The sequence below is a fragment of the Leptodactylus fuscus genome, chromosome 1, assembly GCF_031893055.1.
Source record: "Leptodactylus fuscus isolate aLepFus1 chromosome 1, aLepFus1.hap2, whole genome shotgun sequence".
Taxonomy (NCBI): Eukaryota; Metazoa; Chordata; class Amphibia; order Anura; family Leptodactylidae; genus Leptodactylus; species Leptodactylus fuscus.
In genome coordinates, this window is record NC_134265.1 from 260,248,793 (window position 1) to 260,266,742 (window position 17,950).

Below are 17,950 nucleotides of genomic sequence, written 5' to 3' on the forward strand. Positions count from 1 at the left end.
CATCTGATGGCTACTTTCAGCAGGATAATGCACCATTTCATAAAGCTGGAATCATCTCAGACTGGTTTCTTGAACATGACAATGAGTTCATTGTACTCCAATGGCCTCCACAGTCACCAGATCTCAATCCAATAGAGCATCTTTGGGATGTGGTGGAACGGGAGATTCGCATCATGGATGTGCAGCCGACAAATCTGCGGCAACTGTGTGATGCCATCATGTCAATATGGACCAAAATCTCTGAGGAATGCTTCCAGCACCTTGTTGAATCTATGCCACGAAGAATTGAGGCAGTTCTGAAGGCAAAAGGGGGTCCAACCCGTTACTAGCATGGTGTACCTAATAAAGTGGCCGGTGAGTGTATAATCTGAGGACAGAGCTGCCTATTGGATGTAGACAGCCGCTGGTTTTCAGGAAAAAAACCCCAAAGATATACGTTTTTCTAGTCTGAGTACAGAGCTTTCTTCTTGATAGAAGAATCTTCTTAGTTTAATTTTACTAATAACACCCTCACTAGCACAGCTAAACACCTGACTACACTGACCCTAGCTACAACTGAGCTCCTCTCCCTAGCTAGTATGTGCAGCAAAATGGTGGCATCAGAATCATCACCGCCCTTATATATAGAGGGGTGTGATGATGCTGCTGACAACCAATGACATTACTGCCCATAGCTAACATGGTGCCTGAGTTTCAGGCATCATGTTAGCTTTTCCCCCAATGAATGGCCAGTAGCCAAGCATTGCGGGAATATAACCTCCGACCTTGATCCCGCCGGAAAAGATCGGGTTCGGAATTCCGATCGCCGATCATGAAATTTACTCGAATTACCGATCTTTTCCGATCCCGATTGCTCAACCCTAGTGGTAAACCCTCCGGTACTGAAATTGTTAAAAAAAAAACATAGAACGATTCAGCAGTTTTTTTTAAATATCTCACTCTTGTAGTCTCAAAGATTTTAAGGCTATAAAGAATGCACCTAGCTATCCCCATGGCCCAAGGCACACATTCACTCATCTTTGCCATTCAGAACCTGAAAGCTCAGGATTTAATCAATTTTAAAAGCTATTACTCTTTGAGTGTAATTTGAGCAATATACCGTATGTATTATATCAAACTTCTAAGTGTCGACCACTGTGTCCTTTCAATAAAGATTAGTGCAATGCAAAATCACAGGCAGTTATGCCACATTACTTTCTGCTATAGTAACTATATCAATTTCTTGTAATCTTCTTAAAGGACATATAACAAGAACTAGGACATTATTTTGCTGTTCACAGAACTGGATAGGACAAGCAAGGATGTAGCATTATTTAGCTATATAGACTAAAGTGGGGGTTGGCTTAGGAAGACACATTAATGGTTCCTTTTATTAATGAATTCTCTAACATGGAGACGGAACAATTAATGAACCCTTAGCACCAAGTACAGGCAACGTTTTGTTTCAAAAAGTGGTTACCAGATAATTTGTTGTGTCCATTGAAGATTCTGAAATACATCAACATATAAACTAAAATTTCTTGATATTAGAATATAAATAGTCTAATAATATAGGCATATTGTCACATGCAATATATCCTTGTCCTTGGAGGGATGTATGAATTTTTAGGCTAAATAAGAACCTTCTTTATATTTGTTTCGGTAAAGCCATGCATTACAAAAAAACATGTAAGGAGTAGAGCAAAGAACGTTGCAGATAAAAACATCGCATAAGGATGATATTGCTGTGATACAAATCACAAAACAGAGATAATGGTCTATTATGGTAGTTTTATCATGGCTTTTTAATGCACAACACAATTACATTTTGCCATTATTTTTCTAAACAAAACTTAATTATAGCCTGTGAAATATCATGTTTGAAAGGTACTGAGAAATTATATACCCGAGATTTATTACATCATAAAGTAATAGCTGTGATAATGAACTCACTTCTTTGTGGACGCAGATACTAAATGGAAGCCATTTATTTTATTTAGAAGGGATGTTTCCCAATTGTGTTATATTTTAAGGCTTTTTACTTTGCTGTTTGGGAAACAGTAAAGAAACATAAAATATAAACCAATAATTCTCTACAGAGCAGCAGACAAAACTATGGTGTTTCACACTATAATAAACCAGAGACGAGTAAAAGAGTAATAAACTAACATCTAATAAACAGAATCTCATGTTATATCTCCTACCTGAGGGTGCTCTGTTGGGAGCAACTAATATTCGTCTTTGATCTAAAACAAAGCATGTTAGATTAAAGCATAATTTCAATAATAAACTTAACTACTTCAGTATCAGGCACATTTCTGGTTCAGGACCAGACACATTTTGGTTTTTTTTTGTATGTGCAGTTTTGAGGGCTATAAAATGTTATCATTTGGGTTATTCAACTAAGTTGTGCATCTTTTTCGGTGATACATTTTGGACAAAGCTCTACTAAAAAACTTTTTGAAATAGTTTTTCCTCTCCATTAGAGAAATTTTTACTTTGTATTGTATCATTGGGGATAGGGCTTCAGCTTATGATAAAGGCATTATTGGCATAGTATTTTTTTATTATTTTACTTTAATTTTTATTTTTTTTATACTTTTTTTTTTTTCTTTATTTATTTTTACCATGAGCTCCCTGATGGTCATAATAGGCCTTTGGGGGCATCTAAACAGCATTTTTTTTATGGGGGAGGCTGATTTCTCCTGTAACTGCGGCTGATACCTTAGCCATAGTTGCAGGAGGAATACAGCTCTAACAGCCTCTGATCCCTGTGGATCAAGTTACCACCGGGTCGGAGGGCAGCCACATCATGGCGGCTCCCATAGCACTCATTAAGCACTGTGTACACAGCGATTGGGAAGGCAGGGATGGTAGTAAACCTTCTGTGACTTCTGTAGTGGAGCCCAGCAAATTAGGACCAGACTCTCCAAAGAGAAGTACAGAGGCAGCGCTCACCCAAAAAGACTTTATTTGGTAACAGCACAACGCGTTTCGAGCCAATCTTGCTCTTTCTCAAGTGCATATAAATAACCTTAAAATTACACAAATACAACAATAAGTAGAAAAAAATATAGACAAAAGGATAAATATTACACTAAAATGTCAGATGGTTGAACCCATATGTACATAAAATATTTTCAATACCAAACACTGAAGCTTATAGAAACCAATGACTCATACACAGATGAGTCACAGACAGATCACACATAATCATGTACACACATATATATATATATATATATATATATATATATATATATATATATATATATATATACAGTCCTATGAAAAAGTTTGGGCACCCCTATTAATCTTAATAATTTTTAGTTCTAAATATTTTGGTGTTTGCAACAGCCATTTCAGTTTGATATATCTAATAACTGATGGACACAGTAATATTTCAGGATTCAAATGAGGTTTATTGTACTAACAGAAAATGTGCAATATGCATTAAACCAAAATTTGACCGGTGCAAAAGTATGGGCACCTCAACAGAAAAGTGACATTAATATTCAGTAGATCCTCCTTTTGCAAAGATAACAGCCTCTAGTCGCTTCCTGTAGCTTTTAATCAGTTCCTGGATCCTGTATGAAGGTATTTTGGACCATTCCTCTTTACAATACAAGTTCAGTTAAGTTTGATGGTCGCCGAGCATGGACAGCCCGCTTCAAATCATCCCACAGATGTTCAATGATATTCAGGTCTGGGGACTGGGATGGCCATTCCAGAACATTGTAATTGTTCCTCGGCATGAATGCCTGAGTCGATTTGGAGCGGTGTTTTGGATCATTGTCTTGCTGAAATATCCATCCCCGACGTAACTTCAATTTCGTCACTGATTCTTGAACATTATTCTCAAGAATCTGCTGATACTGAGTGGAATCCATGCGATACTCAACTTTAACAAGATTCCCGATGCCGTCATTGGCCACACAGCCCTAAAGCATGATGGAACCTCCACCAAATTTTACAGTGGGTAGCAAGTGTTTTTCTTGGAATGCTGTTTTTTTGGACGCCATACATAACGCCTTTTTGTATGACCAAACAACTCAATCTTTGTTTCATCAGTCCACAGGACCTTCTTCCAAAATGAAGCTGGCTTGTCCAAATGTGCTTTTGCATACTTCAGGTGACTCTGTTTGTGGTGTGCTTGCAGAAACGGCTTCTTTCTCATCACTCTCCCATACAGCTTCTCCTTGTGCAAAGTGCGCTGTATTGCTGACCGATGCACAGTGACACCATCTGCAGTAAGATGATGCTGCAGCTCTTTGGAGGTGGTCTGTGGATTGTCCTTGACTGTTCTCATCATTCTTCTTCTCTGCCTTTCTGATATTTTTCTTGGCCTGCCACTTCTGGGCTTAACAAGAACTGTCCCTGTGGTCTTCCATTTCCTTACTATGTTCCTCACAGTGGAAACTGACAGGTTAAATCTCTGAGACAACTTTTTGTATCCTTCCCCTGAACAACTATGTTGAACAATCTTTGTTTTCAGATCATTTGAGAGTGGGCTGTCCATGCTCGGCGACCATCAAACTTACCTGAACTTGTATTGTTTTGTAAAGAGGAATGGTCCAAAATACCTTCATCCAGGATCCAGGAACTGATTAAAAGCTACAGGAAGCGACTAGAGGCTGTTATCTTTGCAAAAGGAGGATCTACTAAATATTAATGTCACTTTTCTGTTGAGGTGCCCATACTTTTGCACCGGTCAAATTTTGGTTTAATGCATATTGCACATTTTCTATTAGTACAATAAACCTCATTTCAATCCTGAAATATTACTGTGTCCATCAGTTATTAGATATATCAAACTGAAATGGCTGCTGCAAACACCAAAATATTTAGAACTAAAAATGATTACGATTAATAAGGGTGCCCAAACTTTTTCATAGGACTGTATATATATATATATATATATATATATATATATATATATATATATATATATACACACATGCCCATCTATATACTCATCTTCATGCCAGACAGGTTACACAGTGGCTAGTCAATCCAAAAACTTGTAAATAGGTATATTACATAGGGACTGGCTTGACTAGAAACAGGAGGATGCTCACCTCACTCCAAAACTCCAATCTGAACTTATAAACCCATCCTATTCAAAGCAATAAGGAGTAGACAACTAAATATGAGCAGAGGAATAAGAGGTCAGCTTACCTTCCCACAGTGGATACTGGGTGTAAAAATAAGGAAGCTGTCAGTTCCTATTTATGGGAAGTAGCTGCAGGAATCAGCTGATAGAGAACAGCTAATAGAGATACTGGGCTTCATACATGCTACAGAGAGGATGTGTAGGTAAACACTCCCAAACATGTGGAGACAGCGTAGCATGCAGTAGACTCTCCTGAGCACCAGGTGGACTAATGTCCCAAGCTAAATGGAGACATCAGCTGGGCTCCCGAGACTGTCCCGACCAAACAAACAGGCAGACCGAGTTCGAGTCCCGACACGGTCACCCAAGGTGCCCAACACAATATGGTCCAGAACACCACCTGAGCCACACATAAAAGTATATGAATATACATACATAAACATAAAATTGTATAGATAAATGGCAGTAGATCATTAAACCCAACAGTTAAAACGGGATGATTCTAAAAGTGGCTTGATTTTTCAGAAAAGCAGATAGTCGATTATTAAAATAAACCAAAAAGTTTCAAATAAATGAGTAAATAATTATGAATTGTTAAACCTAATATTACAGTTAAATTAATTGTTAAGACCAATATTACAGTTATAGCTAATACTACAGTTACAGCTAATATTAATAATATTACAATTAATAATAAGGCTATAAAAAACCTTAGTAAAAATTCCCTGTAGGATAAACGACTTTAAAATGATGGGAACCCAAAACCGAAAGGGAGTCTGACACGACTCAGGAAAAAAACAAGAGCCTCATCGTGTGACGTCCTCAAGGGCTTCATTGAGACCCTTGGGTGCCAGACTATCAAACTTGTAGATCCAAAGGATTTCTTTGCGTCTCAGTGTCTCAAATCTATTCGGACAGTGGGATGGAACATGGTCAATGGGGGTAATTTTAAAACCTGTAGTGGAGCCGACTCCCTGTATCTGCAGCTGCATGATTTTGCAGATTTGCAGAACAAAACAACCACTATCTGGACGTATATACCCAAAGGCCAGTCTATGTGTGCAAGCAAGTTGGCTACATTTCCCATGTCATAGATTCTTTTCATGCTGCCGCCATGCAGCCATTCTTAAAAGCCTCATGACAGCAGTTCAGATGGATCCTAAAAAATCTTGATAAATCTCATTGCTACAGTATATTGAGCTATGCAGTTTTTGCCACTTGAAACCTGAAAAAAATGGAAAATAGGACCTACTGCATGTGAATATAACCACAAACTATAAGGTAAAGCTAAAGACATTTAACCAGTTGACAGACTTTGAGAAAGGCGATTGATCGTTTCAAAGAGTTGCCTGCCATCTCGGCTATTCTGACCTAGCTCTTAGGAGGTGATAGGAGGAGTGGTTATGTGAGGGCATGCACATAAACCAAGCAGTCTTCAGATGGCCTAGACAGACCACCAGTATAGAGGATTGTTTGATATGTTCACAAGCACAAACAGCCCCCACAGTTCCCTTGTCCAAGATGCAGAAACAAGTAACACCTTCAAGACATCCCGTGACTCTGAATAGATTGTTTCCAGCTGCATACCAATAAGAAATTTGGTATAATTGAGCCCATTACTCATCATGCCACTGACAGCAAGCCACCATTGCCTTCTGCCATTGGCAGTTGTGTCATGAACAAAAAACCTGACAGACTGGAACCATACTTTAGTGAGGAATCATGGCTCTGTTTGGCATCCAACTATGGTCAGGTTGATGTATGGAGGCCTTGTGGTGACCACTTGAAGCCTTTGTTGTGGAGCAATACACATGGTTGTGAGTTGTAATTACAGCTTCATCCTATAAAAGTAAATGGGACAACTTGTGAATCAAGACAATTTGGAATTGTGTAGTTTAATGCCAAAGGCATCCCATTAACAGTGGGAGTGGAATCTCAGCCAACTATTTGGACTTTTAAAGGCAAGTTATTTTGTCAAGTGAACAAACACTTGTCTAGGCCGCTATAGGAGTTGTACATGTAAATTCACTTAGTTCCTTCAGTCAGAAGATTAAAAATTTTGCAAATCCATGCATTTATGCAAAAATATGCACATTAGGTCACAATGTTGCCTTTGTTCAGCATTTTTCCTGCTGGGAAGGACTCTGCATGCATTCAGTTGTAAGTGTTGTTATGTCGCTGGTTATGCATATAAAATATACACATATATTTATAAATGTATTGTACATATAGGATTAGGCAGTTTTTAATAAGCAATTGATGTAAAACCTTATCTAAATAAAAGAAAATATAAATATTTTCCAGACTTTTGAAAGATACCTTGAATAACATACGGCACATCCAAAGCCTAGTTTTATTTTATATGTATTCCTCACACTGTGAACTGCAATGTCAATCTCACTTTTACTTACAGAATACAGTATGTTTCCCATAATAAGTAGAGATTATCAAATCAGATTGCACAGTTTGAAGTTCATGATTATTATAAGGTATAAGCAATTTTAGAACTGCTGGTGGTAAAGAAAGAAAAAGACGTCTTTACTTATCACATCAATAAGTCTTCTTTCAGACATCATTCTGGAAAGTGTCTCCTCTTCCTTGTGTCATCTTACGAGTCTCCTTCTGATTGTAAATAAATAGAAGAGTAAGTCTCCTGAATATGATGTGAAACAAACCTCAGGTGATAAACAGGAGGAGGTTCTAGAATATTACATTTTATAATTGTCTAATTTTGCCATTTCAAGGCCCCATATTGTTTCTGTGGAACCGACCATCCCCGAAAAGGCCCAGCTAGTTTTTCTCCAGTTTGGAAGGGAGGCAGAATTATTAGTTCACCCCTAACCACAGTGGCAATAGAATGCAAGTAAAGACAGGAAGGTCATCCACTATTGGAAAGCTGTGACCTCCTCGATCCTTAAGGGAGCCTTCGCACAGAGTATATGCTCCGCTCATTCTGAATGTAAAACACGTTCGGAATGAGCGCGTAAAAACCAGCTCCCATTGACTTGAATGGGTGCCGGCATACGAGCACTTCCCATTTAAATCAATGGGAGACTTTTTTCCCTATTGCTTTCAATGCGATACGCACGTATGCCAGCACCCATTCAAGTCAATGGGAGCTGGTTTTTACGTGCTCATTCTGAACGTGTTTTAGGTTCAGAATGAGCGGAGCGTATACTCCGTGTGAAGGCTCCCTAAGTCAGTCAAATTATTATGCTGCTTGCAGGACTTTTCTCTCCACATGTTTTATGCGGAAACCACACGGACCCCATTATAGTCTATGGGTCAACAGGTTTACTAGGTAACCACTTTTTAATGCGCATAGGTTTGCACTCAGGGGTACCCAAGTGGACTCCCCGAACGTAAACCCGAACACAGATGTGAAGCGGGCCTTAGAGAGTGTTATTCCATTATCACAAGTGCAGAATTGCAAAAAAAAAGTGTCTGATGTTACTGGACATGAAGAGGCTAAACGTTTGCTAATTACTAATAAACACTGGGATATTGTCCTAAAATCACACAGAACATGAAAGGCTTCACACTCTTATCTTTGAAACTGTAAATTGGACTTTAACTATATATGCAGATTGATAAAGGATTCTCATTTTCGTTTTTTGCACATTTTTTTCTATTAGGTACTATCGAAGAGGATGAAGGAGATGACCTCCTATTATCATCAGTGGATGAGTTTTGGTGGTTTCCGCACATGTGGAGTCATATGCAGCCTCATCTTTTTCATAATGAGTCTTCATTGATCGAACAAATGATTCTCAACAAGGAATTTGCACAGGTAAGATCAATCCTATAAAAGTATGATATGATAGAATGAAATAATTTGCTTTTGGGTTTTAACACTTCGTAGCACTTCAAATAATGCTTTAAAAGGCTTTTTCATTCTATATAGAAAAATATAGTTATTTGAGGTGACAGAACAGGATTTTGTGTTACCAAATTGGCACCCATCTTCTCATAATATTAAATCATTCTAAGACAACAATGGAAAACTGAATACATCCCTAATGATTTCTTTACATCATTTCAAATTGCCATTAAAAATCTGCTTTACATGTACAGATTAGCTGTCATAAGATTGGATACAACTATGCAGTGAATGGTATAGAACATATAACTAATAGAGATGTAGTACTCAATCGAGTAGGTATTCGATCGAATACTACGGTATTCGAAATACTCGTACTCGATCGAATACCACTCGCTGTTCCAATGTAAAATTTCGATGCAGAACCAGCATTGATTACCCGAATGCTATACAGTCGGCCAATCAATGCTGGTTCTTCTCCTACCTTTAGAAGTCTTCTCTGTGCAGCTTCCCCGCGGTGTCTTCCGGTTCTTCATTCACTCTGCCAGGCATCGGGCCTGGGCAGAGCTGACTGCGCATGTCCGCTTGTAGTGTGGGCATGCGCAGTCGGCTCTGCCCAGGCCCGATGCCTGGCAGAGTGAATGAAGAGCCGGAAGATGCCGCGGGGACGCTGCACGGAGAAAACTTCTCGGAGGATCCAGCCCGACCCTCACTCGTGGACTTGGTAAGTATAATTTGATCAAATGTTGCCTACCACTGAAACGAGCATTTTCCCCCCATAGACTATAATAGGGTTCGATATTCGATTCGAGTACTCGAATATTGAGGGGCTACTCGAAACGAATATCGAACCTCGAACACTTTACTGATCGCTCATCTCTAATAACTAACATAATTCTTGTGGGAAAATATGTAAATCGGCAACAACATCCTCTAGTTACAATCTAGAAACCAGATTAAGATTTAAAAGAAAATTTAGAGAGAAAAACATTTGTACAATTTGCAGAAAAGAAATAAGAGAAGCTCATTGTAATGGATAAGTTTACTCTCTTGTATATACAGTAACAAATGGAAGCTGAGATAAAAATCTATAGTTGAGTATTTCAGTCTCTACTGCCACAAAGAAAAAAACACCTCTGAAATTGGAAATTTGCTGTTGATCAAATGTTTACAAACTGAAAGTACACAGATTACAGATGTGTCCTTACTTATACACCCTCTTGGATGGACATGTTGAAATATGTATATCATCAGTTAAAGTGCAATTTCTACAATAATCTAAACACCCTCCCCCTGCCTACTTTCTAAATTACTTTAGCAAAAATGTATATTTACCCATATCCCTGGTGCAGTCATGTGACCACCTCTGGCACATTTTTTGATTATCTGATGACTTTGTTTCCCTGTTTCTGTACTTACCTGTCTTTATGTCCTGATCTTCTGTGCATGAACCATCACTTCCTTCATTTCTGCCAGCAATAAAGCCATCTGCAGGCATTGGCAGAAGTGAAAAGAAGATGTGCAACGCCAGCAGACATGAAGAGTAGAACAAGCTATCTTCTTACGCCTGAACAATAGAGCTGGAGCACTCCCGCTCTATTGCGCAGGTGTCAGCAGATGAACAGAGGAGAACAAAAGGGTCTCCTGTGCTCAGAAAATCCCAACAGGAAGACAAGTAAGTATGATGGGGTGGGGGGTGAGCTGAGTTAGTTAGTTAGGTAGGTAGGTAGTAGTCCATGGGCTATCTAGGGAAAAAGGGAGGGGGTGCGAGAGAGGCACAGGGGAGGGAGAGAGTGGGGATCTAGTAAAGAGCAATGAATCATGGTAGTTGTAGGTTAAGACAGCAGGAAGCTAAATATGGAAACAAATGCAGAGGATGCCAGGCGCTCCAAGAGAAACCCAGAAGTCACTCAAAACACTGCTAAAGGTAATTGGGTGCACTTAGTAACCCATTAATAGCACTAAGACTTTTTTTTTTTTTTTTAAAGTGGAGTGTTTTTACACAGAAAACCAATCTAAATTGCTTTTCTAAACACAACATGTTTTTTCTTCCACAAGATGATCTGCTAACTGTCCTATTTGTGTCTATGTGGGAAGGATGAATCTTTTCAAGGATTTTTGTTAATACATGTATTCTATTGTGATAAATTTGTTTCAGGAACAATTCAATTGGTAACCAATTGGAGATCAATTAAAGAGGTTATCTAAGTTTTAGGATAGTCTTTAGGATAGGCCAGATATATCTGATTGGTGTTGGGCTGACAGCTGCCTCCAGCACCAATCAGCTATACACCAACCAGCACCAATCAGCGCCCGTACTATACATAATGTGGGGCCAAAAGCAGATAGTTGATTTCAATGAGAGAGCTGCAGTGTCAGTTCCCATCCACTATACAGAGCACAGTGGCAACTGCTTCTGGCCTTGTACTGGTGTTGGAATTGGACCCCCATATAGCTGATTGGTGCAGGATCTGGCTTTCACAAATAAGATATATATGACCTAGTCAAAGATAGGCCATAAAATCCTTATACAGTCCTATGAAAAAGTTTGGGCACCCCTATTAATCTTAATCATTTTTAGTTCTAAATATTTTGGTGTTTATAACAGACATTTCAGTTTGATATATCTAATAACTGATGGACACAGTAATATTTCAGGATTGAAATGAGGTTTATTGTACTAACAGAAAATGTGCAATATGCATTAAACCAAAATTTGACCGGTGCAAAAGTATGGGCACCTCAACAGAAAAGTGACATTAATATTTAGTAGATCCTCCTTTTGCAAAGATAACAGCCTCTAGTCGCTTCTTGTAGCTTTTAATCAGTTCCTGGATCCTGGATAAAGGTATTTTGGACAAACAATTCAAGTTCAGTTAAGTTAGATGGTCGCCGAGCATGGACAGCCCGCTTCAAATCATCCCACAGATGTTCAATGATATTCAGGTCTGGGGACTGGGATGGCCATTCCAGAACATTGTAATTGTTCCTCTGCATGAATGCCTGAGGATTTGGAGCGGTGTTTTGGATCATTGTCTTGCTGAAATATCCATCCCCGGCGTAACTTCAACTTCGTCACTGATTCTTGAACATTATTCTCAAGAATCTGCTGATACTGAGTGGAATCCATGCGACCCTCAACTTTAACAAGATTCCCGATGCCGGCATTGGCCACACAGCCCCAAAGCATGATGGAACCTCCACCAAATTTTACAGTGGGTAGCAAGTGTTTTTCTTGGAATGCTGTTTCTTTTTGGACGCCATGCATAACGCCTTTTTTTATAACCAAACAACTCAATTTTTGTTTCCAAAATGAAGCTGCCTTGTCCAAATGTGCTTTTTCATACCTCAGGCAACTCTATTTGTGGCGTACGTGCAGAAACGGCTTCTTTCTCATCACTCTCCCATACAGCTTCTCCTTGTGCAAAGTGCGCTGTATAGTTGACCGATGCACAGTGACACCATCTGCAGCAAGATGATGCTGCAGCTCTTTGCAGGTGGTCTGTGGATTGTCCTTGACTGTTCTCACCATTCTTCTTCTCTGCCTTTCTGATATTTTTCTTGGCCTGCCACTTCTGGGCTTAACAAGAACTGTCTCTGTGGTCTTCCATTTCCTTACTATGTTCCTCACAGTGGAAACTGACAGGTTAAATCTCTGAGACAACTTTTTGTATCCTTCCCCTGAACAACTATGTTGAACAATCTTTGTTTTCAGATCATTTGAGAGTTGTTTTGAGTAGCCCATGATGCCACTCTTCAGAGGAGATTCAAATAGGAGATCAACTTGCAATTGGCCACCTTAAATACCTTTTCTTATGATTGGATACATCTGGCTATGAAGTTCAAAGCTCACTGAGGTTACAAAACCAATTTTGTGCTTCAGTAAGTCAGTAAAAAGTAGTTAGGGGAATTCAAATCAATAAAATAATAAGGGTGCCCATACTTTTGCACCGGTCAAATTTTGGTTTAATGCATATTGCACATTTTCTGTTAGTACAATAAACCTCATTTCAATCCTGAAATATTACTGTGTCCATCAGTTATTAGATATATCAAACTGAAATGGCTGTTGCAAACACCAAAATATTTAGAACAAAAAATGATTAAGATTAATAGGGGTGCCCAAACTTTTTCATAGGACTGTACCTGTACAACCCCTTTAACTGATATCTGATGGGGTTACCTATTACTTTTGTTCTTAAAACAAAAGGCTTTCGATTTAAGAGGACCTATGCTAGGTCTCATAAATATTCTAAATATCCTAAATTCTAAATATTTAGGCTTTTTTTTCTTTATCCCAATTATTTAACTCACTCCAAACATACAAGCCCTGTCATTGTGTTTGGAAATGTAGGCCAAGTGGGTGGTAACACTATGGTTTCTTTCAGGGTGGTGTCTCAGTGTGCTGTATGCCATGTAGTGATATTGCTCACTTGGCTAATAAACCTTAATCTTCATAAACAATAACAGGGCTTATAGCTATGGAATGGCTGAACTGATTTGGGTAAACAAAACACCAAAATTCCACCTAGCACCTTGTAATCGTCCTACATAACCCCATTAAAACATTATTTTCCCCTTGTATTTTCCCCAAGTTCAATGATTTATTTAGATTCTAATGAGTTAGGAAGGAATTTTCCACTAATGTGAGGCCATTATAGACTGCCTCATAGGGGTTTTACCTTCTGCTAGATCAACACTGTAGGATTATAGGTTTGACTTGATGGGCCTTGGTTCTTTTTAACCCTTTTTCAATACAATGTCTTCACTGTAAATTATTCTAGTTCTCATATTGTAAATTAAATTAAACTATGAGAAACACAAGAATTTGCTTCCATTATGGAATTTGTTTTTGAAGTTACTCCAAAATGAAGTGAAACTTTCAACAAAACAGCTTATTATATACAGATAAAACATGATATCATCGAAATATTAAAAATTGAACTTAGTAAAGGAGAAGATAAAATTTCAATTGTTTGAAACTAAAAGTCAGCTAAATGTGCCCAGTAAATTCTAGTTACAATTTGAGTTAAAAGATAAGTTCTTTCGCTCTTCAGGGTATAGTTGGTATGTCTCTAACAATTCATTTTATGGAATCTTTGTGGTTTAGATTCACTATTAAATTACAAATACTTTCTGATTACTTTAAAGTAGATATCCACATTTAGTTGTTCCATTTTTTCCCCAAGCACAGATGTCTGCTGCAATTGCTATTTTCATAATGTTAGGGCAATTTAAGAATCCTACCACTTGCTGGTTTTTCTTTGTTGATAAGAAAGGTGCCGTTGTGCTGAATGTATCCCACCTATTGGTTCTTTTTGTGCCCTTTTTTAATTGATGAATAGAATATGCCCTACATAAAATGCAAATTATTTAAATTTATATCAATGTAAATTCTGTATAATCCACTGAATCATTATATCTATTTAAGAGCGTACAAAAGAATCCTATTGAGCATTCAGTGCATTCATTACCTTTTAAATAACCATGTTTGAAGTATTGGGCAGGGCTCAAAAGTAATTACAGTGCTTTGCAATTTAATATCTAAAGCTGATTAGAATCCAGAACAATCCCACTTGGTTGTTCTGCATTTCAAATATGTAGTCTAAATTTGAAGGTTATAAATCTTTGAAATTACATTATGAAGCACATTGCTTAAGCCAGGAGTGCTATAAAAATACCTAATCAATTAGGAATTAAATTGTATTCAGCTTTTAGAAAAAGCATTAGTCCCAGTGAGTTCTAATTACTTTACAATGGCAGTAGAGTATTTCCTCTTAGCAAGCCATGACTATGTCTTTACTGCATTTGGCACTTGTTCACATATAGTATTTCTCTCTTATTTTAATAAAAATGTATAGGTTTAATCAAAATATTACACTTAAGGCTCATGCACAAAGATTTAACAACATGCCTTCCATAGACACACTCAAAGGCCCCTGGCAGACGACTGGGGCTGTGATCAGTGTGCTATCTGTGAAATTCATTTCTATGGGCCTGTACACATGAGCACGAATTACACAGTCAGTCCAGGCAGAAAAATATAGGTTCTATTCCTGTCCTATTTTGCTGCCCTTGTTTCTGTGGCTGGTATTCATTTAAAGGTATCCTATCTTTGAAATACATGTTACACGTTGGAATAGCCTTAAGACAGACTATTCTTCTCCTAACTTTCATTGTCTTCTCTGTGTTGCCATTCGCTTGAAGTTCCGTTTTTTCTCAGTATATAAATGAGTTCTCTCGGAGCACAGGGGGTGGGCCCAAGCACTCAAACAGCACTGGGGGTGTCCCCAATGCTGCCAGAGAACTCTCCAGCACCGCCTCCATCTTCTTCTGGAATGAGGTCTTCACAGCGTCTTCTTCTGGCAGCATCTTCTAACTTCTAGGCCTCGGGCCTAGGGCAAAGTCATCTGCGCATGCCCGTGGCCACAAGAAAAATGGCCGCTTACACAGTATTGTAAGTGGCCATTTTCTTGTGGCCGAGCAAGAACTCATTTACATACCGAGAAAAACTGGAACTGGAAGCGAACGGTGGCGCGGAGAAGACAACGAAAGGTAGGAGAAGAATAGCCTTTCTTAAGGTTACTCCGACATGTTAGTTAGAAAAAATTGTGTTTCAAAGATAGGATCCCTTTATTGGAAGGGGTCATGGAAGCACGGTCACCCATGCCTTTAATTTATGAAATCACTCAGTCATCTGCAACTGGTCTAACACTGTAAAATGATGCCTGGGCCCATCAGATTTACTTTAACTCAGAAAGCTGAGGTGAGTTACACCTGAAATCTACACCAGCATAAATTTTAGTTCTGGTGCAAGTAGTCATAGACTCTTAATATTTTTTTTTTTTAAGACAACCAATTTTTCCTGTACAATATTTAGTGAGATAACAGTATGTAATAAATTTTCAACAGCCCTCTCAGGATGAAGTGACAAATGAATAGTGGATTTTTATGACCATGGGAAGCTTAATACACAAGCTTAAAAAGCAGAAATATTGACATACTTACACTTAGTTACACTTTTGCAATATTTTTTTTTTTTTTTTTTTTTTTTAAGAGCATTCATTATTAATAAAGAGTTGAAAATCAATAGAGACAGAATTGCATTTCTTGTTTGCATTATTGCTGGTGGAAGGCATTATGTCCTTGGCAAGTTCAGTAAAACAAGAAGTTTAAATACTGCAGTCCAATAGTATTTGAATCAATGTCTAAATGGAACACAAGCAGAAAGTCATGACTTTTACAAGACCTTTCCTGGATCTGGATAATCCAATTTCTGTATGTCTGCGTGAATTGCCCAGCCTCATATTCATTATTGTAACATTAAGTAGTCCATGTCTTACAGGTTCATGGTGCCGTTGCACTTGGCTAGATATTTTTTCATGCATGAGTGTATTCATGTCTGGGACGGTCTACTAAACTTTTATTAAGTTATGTTCACAAAGCTAAAATATGCATTGGATCAATGAGAAATTTGTGTTCTGGACAACAGAGCACAAACCTTGTGCTGAAACACAGGTCTCTATGTACTGAAACTGAAGCTATGTAAGTCTGCTGCTTCTTGTATTCCCACATTGAGTGAATTAAATTCGCTTATTGGAGGAACACTGTTCTATATGAACATATGTGAAATAATAGTAAGCATTATTATACCATGATTCAGTCATGAAAAAGTCCCAGTATGTAAAAAGTCAGTGTGAATATATTCTAGTAAAAGGCAAATTTATGGTTAGGCAATAGAGTGGAGTAGAACTAGGCCCAAGATGGTGGGTGACTGGATGGTGGCTGGCTCTCTTTGTCTCACTGGCCTCTGCGGTCATTTCCACGAAAACCTCCCACAGTTCCTATAGTGGCAAATTGATGAGAAAATGCACTAAAATTGATAATGGTGCAGCACCCTAATAGAGGCCTTCTGGTTGGTAGAAGATGGGGTACCCTTGACGTTAGTTGCAATAATGAGGCAGAACGGTGGCAGGTTAACAACAAGTCACACAGCATGTTGTTCAGGGTCTTAGGTTACAGAAACCACTCACAGGGCTCCAACATACAGTCTTTTCACTCCACTTTAGCCCACTGATCCTTTTGTCCATGACACACATGCAGTGACCATTAGAGATGAGCGAATGGCGTTCGAATTGATATTTGATCGAATATCAGGCCATTCGAGGTGTTCGATTCAGATCGAACACCAGGTGGAAAACTCACCTTCCCTGGCACGTTTTTTGCAACAATAACTGCGCAAGGGAGGTGGGACAGAAACTACGACAATGGAGGCAGTGAAAAAAAATTAAAACCCATTGGCTGCTGAAAACATGTGACCTCCAATTTAGACGAATGGTGAATATACCATTCGTTTAATTTGGAGCAGTGAACTATATGAATGAGAGACAGGGACAGATCTACAGGCAGGGTTAGCTAGGGATTACCTTTATTTAGGGGGGAATGTTACTCACCCAGCTCTTTGGGGCTCTATCTGGTTGGGATCCCTGTCAGCTTGCGATATGCGCAAGCTGACTTTTTCCCATAGGGATGCATTGACCAGCGTTGGCTGGTCAATTTGGCCGAATGCCCGTACAGTGGCCAATCAACGCTGGTCAATGCATTCCTATGGCTTGGAACTACTAAAGGAATAGCTGAGCTAAGCATGTTAGTACTACTAAGGAATAGCCAGCTGAGTGTGCAGTGTGGGATTTTATCCTATTCAGGATATGTACCCCACACTGTGTAGTGATTAAACAGTATGTAGAGATGTAGCAGAGCTGAGTGTGTGCTGAGCTATGTTACACCAGAGATGTGTGTGACAGGAGGAATAGCCAAGCTGAACGCACGACTGGCTCTGCTTCATTTCGCCATAGGTATGCATTGACCAGCGTTGATTGGCCAGTCTTACAGCATTCGGCTATTCAACGCTGGTTCTGCCGGAGGAGGCGGAGTCTAAAATCAGACCAGAATGGATACTGCTGTGGACGGCTCTTAGACTCCGCCTCCTCAGGCAGAACCAGCGTTGATTGGCCGAATGTCGTAGACTGACCAATCAA

At 38.9% G+C, this 17,950-nt stretch overlaps 1 protein-coding gene across 1 annotated transcript in view; it reads left to right on the forward strand.

Annotated features, from left to right (window-relative positions):
* The window catches only part of LOC142217770 (bifunctional heparan sulfate N-deacetylase/N-sulfotransferase 4-like), a 334,797-nt gene that overhangs the window by 98,657 nt on the left and 218,190 nt on the right, over positions 1-17,950 (forward strand). Inside the window, exon 4 of the mRNA XM_075286110.1 lies at positions 8,728-8,882. Coding sequence (XP_075142211.1) covers positions 8,728-8,882 — 155 coding nt within the window. The remainder of the gene's footprint in view (positions 1-8,727; positions 8,883-17,950) is intronic.